General features: G+C 46.3%; 1 protein-coding gene across 2 annotated transcripts; it reads left to right on the top strand.

Annotated features, from left to right (window-relative positions):
* The first annotated feature begins 255 nt into the window (after window positions 1-255).
* Window positions 256-9,202, top strand: sik1 (salt-inducible kinase 1). 2 transcript variants are annotated; one of them, XM_024009938.2, is made up of 11 exons: window positions 256-584; window positions 1,231-1,437; window positions 1,633-1,749; window positions 4,239-4,302; window positions 4,653-4,814; window positions 5,435-5,559; window positions 5,696-5,819; window positions 5,999-6,225; window positions 7,159-7,891; window positions 8,034-8,229; window positions 8,340-9,202. In XM_024009938.2, exons 2-11 carry the CDS (start codon window positions 1,285-1,287, stop codon window positions 8,917-8,919), a joined length of 2,481 nt encoding a protein of 826 aa, XP_023865706.1. In that variant the 5' UTR covers window positions 256-584; window positions 1,231-1,284; the 3' UTR covers window positions 8,920-9,202. The 2 variants fall into 2 exon arrangements, with proteins under 2 accessions (XP_023865706.1, XP_024003446.1); XM_024147678.2 differs by lacking the exons at window positions 256-584; window positions 1,231-1,437; window positions 1,633-1,749 and adding an exon at window positions 2,017-2,079.
* The last annotated feature ends 1,590 nt before the right edge of the window (window positions 9,203-10,792 follow it).

Below are 10,792 nucleotides of genomic sequence, written 5' to 3'. Positions count from 1 at the left end.
CCCAAGCTCGAGCTCCGCTATACAACAACAGCTTGGGAGGAAACATCACGTGGTGACACATCTCCGGGACTGACGTCATCGTCCCCATCTCCAAGCAACCTCTCCATCAGCACTCGCGTCACCGCGCGCCGAGCCGCACGGTTGCCTGGCAACCTCTGCCTTGCGCTTGCGCCCAGGTTTGTGCTTCGTTCGAAGTTCTGACGCGGGTGTGACGTTAATGAGGTGGGTATCAATTTGTTAGCCTATAGCAGCGAGAGAGGAGGAGTTTCCCATGAACACTGTGGCTGTCTGCATTCCACAGGAGCGCACAGACAGACCGAACAGTGCGGTAGCCGGGGTTGTGACCGGCCAAATCAACCTGTAAATAGTTCTAACTGATACGGCTGGCACACTTTAGTGTACACTTCAGTGTACATTTATGTAGATATTTCTTTAAAAGAAGGAAAATAAAAAAGTGAAATGCTGTTTTTCATTATACTTTTCTCATATTTACAGCAACTAATATCCTTATAGAATGACTTGTATAGCTGTCTGTAACAACCGATTAAACTGTGAGAGGAGCCGGTGCACCTACATTCAATAAGGTAAGACACGGCAATGCTCTTATGATTCTTTGGAAAAATCTGGTTTGCATTTCAAAGTGGATCTATAATGGACATATATAATAATGTTTTATTTATTTAGACCGTTTTTATTTGTTTTACTCGGGCAGCCTGTGTGCGCCGAGCTGCCATTGCCATTATTTTAACACTTAACAATTCTGTATTGTGTGTTATGTTATAAATGTCTACATGTCTATTAAGCATAGACTTTTCATATTTGGGCATGTTTAGTATGACGCCAGCGCTTCAAACGCCGTATTTAATAGAATTAATATATGGTTAGAGCAGTAATTCAATTTAGTGCAAACTTGAAGATTTGACAGACATGAAATGATGTGATCTATCTTGAATTATTTTGTGCATCATGATGCAATGGAAATGTTAATTCAGAATATTTGCGTTTTTTAATAATAATTGTGGAAGAGCTACGCCTAGTTGAATGTGTAGCCTAATGATTATAATTATAACGTTATTATCAATAATGATAATAATACATTGATAATGTAATGCATTAGGCCTAACAAATGATAACACACTAATAATAGGCCTACAATAAAAAATAAAACAATGCCATTAATCATAGGCGTATGCGCATTTGATATTTAAAATTTTTACTTTTGTAACGCAGGTACTACACGCAATTTTTATCCTATCCTTTGGAATATAATAATCAGTTGTCATCATGGTGATCATGACGGAGAGCAGCCCGGGGGCCCAGCCCAACCATACCCAGGGAAGGCCTCTCCAGGTCGGCTTCTATGAGATCATCAGCACGCTGGGGAAAGGAAACTTTGCCGTGGTCAAACTGGCAAGGCACAAAGTCACCAAAACACAGGTCAGCATGCCAAATCTTTCTTTACCAATGGTTCTATGTCATATTTTATTCATTTCTAAATCACACGGACACATCTGAAAAGAACAAAAACATTTGGTATAATTATATTAGCCTCTCACAGTGCATTTGTCCTGGATATAGTAGACCTTATCGTGTGTTTACAGTTTGCTGTGTTGGTTGGTTGTCCACTGCCAGGTGGCCATAAAGATCATTGACAAGACAAGACTAAACCCATCCAACCTGGAGAAGATCTACAGGGAGGTCCAGATCATGAAGCTGCTTAACCACCCCCATATCATCAAACTCTACCAGGTGTGTGTTGTCTCTATTATGATACACTGTTTTCGCACTGGATGTGTTGTGTGTGTGGTGTGTGTGTGTGGTGTGGGTGTGTGTGTGTGTGTGTGTGTGGTGTGTGTGTGTGTGTGTGTGTGTGTGTGTGTGTGTGTGGTGTGTGTGTGTGTGTGTGTGTGTGTGTGTGTGTGTGTGTGTGTGTGTGTTATTTTAGGTGTGTTGACTGACACGCTATCCACCATGGATACTGCTGAGTGACTGGCTGTGTGTTTGGCTATGTGTCCACAGAGAGACACAAGAGCTGATGGGTGCCGGGGAAGAATAACACATGCACAGTAAACAGGAGAGGTTAGAGGGCCAATTATTTTTATATCTTTTTTATTTTACCTTTATTTAACTTAAGGGACAAGGAGTAGGGATTTTATGTGTGGGGCTTTGGAAGAGATGAAATGTATGGTGAAATGGAAAGGAAGGTTTCACTGTTTGTGTTCTGGTACATCTGGTTTATACACAAGCGCACACACCACACACACAATCTTTTTTAATCAGCAGTTTTCTGCCCTTTGTTCAGCCTCTGTGCTGTTTTGCTGGTTTTTGAGGATTACTGGACGTCCGGATTTAAGAGGGTGACTGCTGAGATTGCGAAATTGTGTTCCCTTCCACACCCCAAATCCTGGTGAAAGATCTTATTAGAAGGTTCCCCTCTCTCTCACACACACACACACACACACACACACACACACACACACACACACACACACACACACACACACAACACACACAACACACACACACACACACACACACACACACACACACCACACACACACACACACACACACCACACACACAACGCCTTGAGTTTGGACAGAAAGCCCTGATGTGTCATATGTTTTCCAGAGGACGAGTCACCACTGTGAGCAAATTAATCTGAGGGATAGTCCTCCTAAAGCTAATCAGCATTTCCAATCAGGGCCCACAGTATGGCCAGATCTGACAGGTGCTGCTGTGCTCTCCACAGCCAGGGAACTTCTCACTTAAGAGGAGTCACTTGATGACTAATGGCTCTGAGCTGGGTTACCCCCCCCCCTCCCCCCCCCTCTCTGTGACACCCCCTCATCTGCCCACTGAGGGGGAGGTGTAGTGCGGTAAGGCAACCTTGTGATCCGGAGGTCACATCCTCTCCCTCTCATCCTTTGTTACACTAACAAAACAGTGGGGATTGGAAATGAGGCAGATATATTACATTGAAAGAAGCTCACAATCTATTTGCAATATTAAAGCTGATCCATCACCACCAGCAAAAAAAAAACCATCTAAAATAACACCAAAGCGTTGAACCTCGACCTTTAGATATGCTGACCTTTAGATACTGAATGCTCTTTTGTGAACAAAATTACCCTTTTTCCCCCTGTACTTCTGGAGATGACCACAGCCTGTTGTCTATTTCTCTTTCTTTATCTTTCTTTCTTTATCTTTCTTTCTTTCTTTCTTTTTCTCTCTCATTCACACACTCCCCCACATACCACTCTTCAAGGGGCCAGTATGAGGGGCCCTTAACGTGCCAGACCACTTCCCTGGAAGCCTGTATGACATCAGCAGCACCTCTAGGGTGAGAGGGACACAGAGTGGTGCTCATCTCTCTCAGACGAAGACTAGCGACTATGTGGAGCCTCTGTGTCTCCCTAACCATTACGGCTGCCCAGGACCTCTCTGTCTCTCACACAGTTAGAAAAATGAAAGAGAAACTGKGTTGGAAATTAAATAAGGCTATGAAATGACTGCCATTGTTGCTGATTCGTGACTTAGCTAGCGTTAGGTTTGGTTTATTGAGTCCTGGCAGTGATGTTTATCAGGCTTTCCTCAGAAGTGGTAGTGACACAACATTCCCACAATGTTCTGTCTCTGAGTTCCCAGGAAGGGATTGGGGCATTGCTTCTTCCTCCTTTTTTATTTTTCCTCTTTGTCTTTGTGGTGGTGATGAGTTGTTGATACACAAGCTGAGACCTGTGTGTGTGTGTGTGTGTGTGTGTGTGTGTGTGTGTGTGTGTGTGTGTGTGTGTGTGTGTGTGTGTGTGTGTGAACTTTCCTCTTCCTTTCCCAGGAGAGAGATATTGTTTCTGTTGACAACTGGTGACAGACAACACAGTTTAGTGGGAACACGGGTTTGAACTGTTGTGTGTGTTTTTGCCTGTGTGGACGTTGTGTTCGTATCCTATAAATAAAGAGCATACAGGAAGTGCCTGTCAGCTCTGTTATGCAACAGTTCATATCATGGAAAGTCAGCATGCCTAGTGTGTGACAGGAGTTATGGAACAGGAAGGGGGTAGTGTGGTCAGAGGAAAATGAAGGTTGCCAGAAAATGTCCCCAGTGCTCAGTCCTGGCTCTGGTAAAACACTCACAGATTGAAAAGTTCTCTCTCCTCACGTCATCACGGTATGTTTGTGTGTGTATTGCCTACTTTTTGCTAACTTCTCTTCTATGACTCTCTTTGTGTTTCTCTTAGGTAATGGAGACTAAAGATATGCTGTACATTGTGACAGAATACGCCAAAAATGGAGAGATGTTCGGTGAGGATCAAATAAAATGTCCCCTTTGTTGTAACCTGTGTTGGGCACAGTGGAGGCTGCTGAGGGGAGGAYGGCTCATAATAATGGCTGGACTAGAGTCAATGGAATGGTTTCAAACACATCGAAGACGTGGTTTCCATACGTTTGATACCACTCCATTGACTCCATTCCAGACGTTATTATGAGCTGTCCTCCCCTCAGCAGCCTCCACTGGTTGGGCAGTATCTTTTTAGGTAATAAAAGGGGTAAAATAGATATGAAGTTCCTCCCTCACCCAGGGTGTATAAATGGTTCTCTGAGTCCTCTGAGTCTAAAACGCCCCCTCTCTCTCTCTCCCTCTTGTCCTCCAGACTACTTGACCTCAAACGGGCGCATGAGCGAGGACGAGGCGCGGAAGAAGTTCGGGCAGATTCTGACGGCAGTGGATTACTGCCACAGACACCACATCGTTCACAGAGACCTCAAAACTGAGAATCTACTGCTGGATGCCAACATGAACATCAAACTGGCCGGTGAGTCTGTTTGGGAGATAACACGAACATCAAACTGGCCGGTGAGTCTGTTTGGGAGATAACACGAACATCAAACTGGCCGTGAGTCTGTCTGGGAGATAATAGATAGCAGACTCCCCTCTATCCTTCATGGTTCTCTACATGATTCCCAGACTTCTTCATCTCTCTACTGAAGAGAAGACCTGCATCACTGTAATTAAAAGATTGTTACTGGATCTGAGTGCTAATGAATTGCCAACTGCCAAGAACTAGAAGGTTCTTTAGGGTGAAATAGCAGGGTCATAGCAGGCCTGATCTGATGCCACAGAGAGCCAGGGTGACAATCTGTATTCAGTAAACACACACAAACAAACACACACACACACACACACACACTGCCAGAAAGCAATACAGTGCCCAGCGGGTCAACCTCAGTGCCTCATTGTGGCAGGACAATCAGTAGCTCTGTGTCAGAGCACAGGGTGATATTAGCTCAGATGCTATCTGGCCTTCCATCTGTCATTATGTGATTAACATTATGCAATATCAACAAGAAAAAACTCTGTAGCCAGCAGAGAATACAGGACTCAAACAACCACGAGTTTCACAAACTAACCAATCTCTTTCTCCTTCCCGTTCAGACTTTGGATTCGGTAACTTCTACAATGCAGGCGAGCCCCTGTCTACGTGGTGCGGCAGCCCCCCCTACGCAGCACCCGAGGTGTTCGAGGGGAAGGAGTACGAAGGGCCACAGTTGGATATCTGGGTAAGGGCTGACAGGGAAACTGCACACAATGTGTTTTCAACCGTAGTTCTACCATCTTCATGTCAAACCAATGAATACTGAAGTAAAGGGAGAGGCCATTTGTTGACGTTCTCCTCCTGGTGTCTCTCCTCTAAAGAGTCTGGGTGTGGTTCTGTACGTTCTCGTGTGCGGTTCCCTTCCGTTCGACGGGCCCAGCCTCCCTGCCCTCAGACAGAGAGTCACAGAGGGGCGCTTCAGAATCCCATTCTTCATGTCTCAAGGTACCCATCACACCATGGCAACCACACAGTGACACATTTCATAGTGTGATTGGACTGATTGATTGATAAAATGACTGGTTTATATTATATAAAAGCATATGCTGTAGCATCAGACTGACCTTGCTTGCCTTCTATCGCTCCCTCCTCTCTCCCTCTTCCTCCCTCTTTATTCCCCGCAGACTGTGAGAACCTGATCCGTAGGATGCTGGTGGTAGACCCAGCTAAGAGGATCAGTGTGGCCCAGATCAAGCAGCACCGCTGGATGCTGGCTGACCCCACAGCTCTTCACCAGACCCTCAGCATGGCCCTTCCCCTCACAGACTACAACTCTAACCTGGGGGACTACAGCGAGCCTGTCCTGGGCATCATGCAAACCCTGGGCATTGACCGCCAGAGGACCATTGAGGTGAGTGGCTCATTGGTTGATTGGTTAATTGGTTTATTGGTGTTATTGTCCTGGAAGGAGGATTAGAGGAGGGTAGGAGTGAGTGGAGCTGGGCCGTTATATAGGTTACAGGTTATAGGTTATGTGTTATAGGTTATGGGTTATAGGTTACAGGTTATAGGTTATGTGTTATAGGTTACGGGTTACAGGTTATGTGTTATAGGTTCTGGGTTATAGCTTAGGTTACAGGTTACAGGTTACAGGTTACCTGTTACGGGTTATGGTTATGGGTTATAGGTTATAGGTTATGGGTTACATGTTACAGGTTACAGGTTATAGGTTATAGGTTATGGGTTATACAGATCACACAGGTTACCTGTTACGGGTTATGGTTATGGGTTATAGGTTATAGGTTATGGGGTACATGTTACAGGTTACAGGTTATAGGTTATAGGTTATGGGTTATACAGATCACATAGTACCACAGGAATACAGTATTTGGAGTACTCTGTAAAGACTGAGGTAGTGGGGTCGGGTACTGGGCTAAAAGTGGTGGGGCTTTGAGACAGTTAGTCATGTCTGGCAATAGAGCAGGGTATGTTATGCTGCCTCCCAGGCAGGCGCCACAGTCAAACACACCCTGGATCCCTGTACAACTGGGGGACTTAATACTCATTTTGTTGGGAGAATTAGGGGGATAACTGGCATCTGCTTTTAAAGGCTGACACAGTTAGCGGTGAGTAGATGAGCTCYAACAGCAGTCTCTCATGAGATCAGTCTGGGTGAACGCAGTCTGACGGGGTACAGACCTATCTGAGAGAGAAATATATATAGAGAGAGYGAGAGAGACAAACAGGGAGAGGAAGAGTTAAAACCTGGCTAATACAGCCCTTTATATTATGACACCCTTTGGACCAAAATGGCTGACTAACATGTCCTTCTGTTCTGCCCCAGTCTCTGCAGAGCAGCAGCTACAACCACTTCTCAGCCATCTACTACTTGCTGTTGGAGAGGATCAGGGAGCAACGAGCCCAGCAGCTCAGCCGTCAGTGTGGGCCCTGGAACCAGAGACCCAGGAGCACCTCTGACTCCGGTACCCCAGAGGTCATCATGGAGGACAGCTTCAGACCTTCAGCCTACCCCATTCAATGCAAGAGCACCCCTCCCATGCACGCGGAGATGGAATATGACCAAGGTGCATTGTTCCAACGTGTGGTGTTCCCGGTGGAAGCCAGTCTGAACCGACTGCTGTGTAACCGCTCCATCTCCCCCAACAGCCTGGTGGAGACCAGCATCAGTGAGGAGGTGCGGCCCCGCGACCTGGAGGAGGAGGTCACACACACCTGCTCGGCCCTCGTCCTGCCCACCACCACCTCCCGGCGACACACCCTGGCCGAGGTCTCTGCTCGCTTCCACCAGTGCAACCCCCCCTGCATCGTTGTCAGCCCCTCCGATGGTGCGTCGTCTGACAGCTGTCTGAGGTCCTCGTCCACCCCCAACCCCGCTCTGCACCCCTCTCTGCACCCCGCTGTGGGTGGCCTGTCGGCCGTGCTGGCCTTTGGGACTGACCCCGGGGCACTGGTCCCCGCCAATAGCCCACCGGCCCTCTCCTGTCACCTCCTCCCCCAGGCTCAGGCTGCCAGCTTCCAAGAGGGCCGCAGAGCCTCCGACACCTCCCTCACACAAGGTATGGGTGATGACAGTTTATAGCCATTAGGTATGCATCAGTCCCACCATCCTCATCATCATCATTACTACAGAGAAATGTATCAGTCACATCATCATCTAACCAATCTTCTGCCTGTCTCTCTCTCTGTGCACCTCCCCAGGTCTGAAAGCCTTCCGCCAACAGCTGAGGAAGAACACGCGTACTAAAGGCCTTCTGGGTCTGAATAAGATCAAAGGTCTGGCGAGGCAGGTCTGCCCTCCGACCTCCGACCGCAGTAGCCGTGGCAGCCGGGGATCAATAGGCCCCACCATCAGTGAGCACCGCAGCATGCTGGAGGAAGTTCTGCACCAGCAAAGGTAAGAGGGAGACACACACACAACCTTGCACACGCACTTGCAGATAAATACAATCACAGACACATAGTCACCGTGTCATTCTAACCCCACCTCTCTGTCTCTGTTTACAGGATGCTCCAGATCCAGCACCAGCCCCAGCCTCAGCCTCCTTGGCCAGCACCTACCCAGAATCCCCCGCTCTTCCTGTCCCAGCAGCAGCCCTCCTCCCCCACCTCAGTCTTCGCCVCCCCCTCCACCCTGTTCGACACGCCCGCCCCCTCCCTCCTCCAGGGGGAACCCCAACACCCCCTGCCCTCCCACCAGAGCCCCCTGGCTCTCCAGCATGCCTTCTGGCAGCAGCCTCTGGAGTTATCTTCCCCCTCCTATGGCTCCTCTTCTTCCTGCTCCTCCTCTTCCTCCTGCTCCTCCTCTTCCTCCCTCTCCCCCGTGGGTACTGCTGCTTACCTCCTCGAGGCTCGACTGCACATAAGCCAGCAGTCCAGCCTCTACCTCGAGACCAACCTCCACCCCCAGACCAACCCCCACTACCAAGCCCAGGACCAGATCCAGGCTTTCACCAAGGGCCCCTTCCCCCTCATGCCCATGCAGGGGATGTGGAGTCTGGATTCAGCCTCCGGGAGAGAGTCTGAGATGCAGGAGCTGGGCCGCGGTGGACAGCAGCAGCTGAGAAGCTGTGTGATGGTGAAGTAATGGAGGGAAAGAAAGGAGAAGCAGAAAACAACAACTTCTTATTGGACCAGAGTGATTGTTCTGCATGACAACCAGAGGACAAAATGTCATGGTGATGTCATCACTGATGGACAGGAAGGGTAAGCGCTTTTTGACAGTGGGAACAGAACTTTGAGACGTGGAGTTTCTCACAGAACATCAGATGTTGAGCAGAAGGTGATAGGACGACAGAACAGATCCTCTAAAAGTGTGAAAAGAAAGAGAACAATTGGGTAGAAAAACTGAGCAAAGAGGAGATAGATTTTTTWAAACTGATGCAAGTCACAAATCTACACTCTCTTGAACAACATGCAAACACACATCTAGTTGTGTGTGTCTGTGTGTGATCACATTAGCTGAGAATTAAGCAATAACCAAACTCTGGAGTGACGGCTCTGAGGTCTCATCGGAACCCCCAGAGAAGCAATAAAGGTCTGGGACCCCCTCAACACAACAGGGGACCTCTGTTCCTCTCCTTTCTCCCTGATGGGGACCCCGCTGGGGAGGGGTGAGTGAAGGACTAGTCTTGAAAACCCAACGAGGACTGGTATCAATGTACCATACTAGATCATTTAAGACCTATTTCAACAGTATAATTTACATTTTTATTTTTTCATCAAGTTTGATAACAGGAGGATCCAGTCTTCCTGATTTTGTTTTGTGTTACTTTTCCAGTTTTGCTCACTGTATATAGACCTTTATTACTTATTACTTATTGTTTTCACTTAATTAGAAAATACCAAAGTTCTTTCTTTATTTTTACTTTGTTTGTCTTTTGGAGAAGATATTACTTATTGGTCACATACACATGTKTAGCAGGTGTTATTGTGGGTGTAGCGAAATGCTTGTGTCCCTAGATCCAACAGTGCAGTAATATCTAACAATACACAACAATATACACAAATCTAAAAGTAAAATAATGGAATTAAGAAATATAGTAATATTTAGACGAACAATGTCGGAGTCCGGAGTATAAATAAATAAATATATATAAATATATACACATACACATATATATACACATATATATAGTACCAGTCAAAAGTTTGGACACACCTACTCATTCCAGGGTTCTTCTTTATTTTTACTATTTTCTACATTGTAGAATAATAGTGAAGACATCAAAACTATGAAATAACACATATGGAATCATGTAGTAACCAAAAAAGTGTTAAACGAATCAAAATATATTTTATAATTGAGATTATTCCAAGTAGTCCCCCTTTTCCTTGATGACRTCTTTGCACACTCTTGGCATTCTCTCAACCCTTGAATGAGTAGGTGTGTCCGAACTGTTGACTGCTACTGTATGTATGAGCGCATATGTGTGATGGGATGTATAGACATTGTAAACAGTATGTGGATAGAATATATAGTATATCTGAAGAATACGTGGATAGAATAGTATATGTACAGCAATAGTTGAATAGGATGGACTTGACTAGAATACAGTATATACATGTGAAATGGGTAAAACAGTATGTAAACATTCTTAAAGTGTTCCATGTCTGTGTACATAGGGTAGCAGCTTCTATGGTGCAGAGATGAGTAACCGGGTGGTAGCTGGATAGTGACAGTGACTAAGTTCAGGACAGCGTACTGGTGGAGGCCGGCTAGTGATGGCTATTTAACAGTCTGATGGCCTTGATGGCCTTTCAGTCTCTCGGTCCCGGCTTTGATGCACTGACCTCGCCTATTTTGTTGCCATCCTACAAACATGCAGTATCATAACTATTCTAAACTTCCAAACTTTCTTTGAAGACAATGTTATTGTGATTTCACAAACTGTGATTTGTTTGTGCGAGATTCTAGCTGAGCTTATGCTGCTTTCACCACAGAAGAAAAAATKACTTTC

The sequence above is a fragment of the Salvelinus sp. IW2-2015 genome, linkage group LG2 (assembly GCF_002910315.2).
Source record: "Salvelinus sp. IW2-2015 linkage group LG2, ASM291031v2, whole genome shotgun sequence".
Lineage (NCBI taxonomy): Eukaryota > Metazoa > Chordata > Actinopteri > Salmoniformes > Salmonidae > Salvelinus > Salvelinus sp. IW2-2015.
The sequence above is the reverse complement of the archived record's forward strand: the minus strand, read 5'-3'. Positions and strand labels throughout refer to the sequence as shown.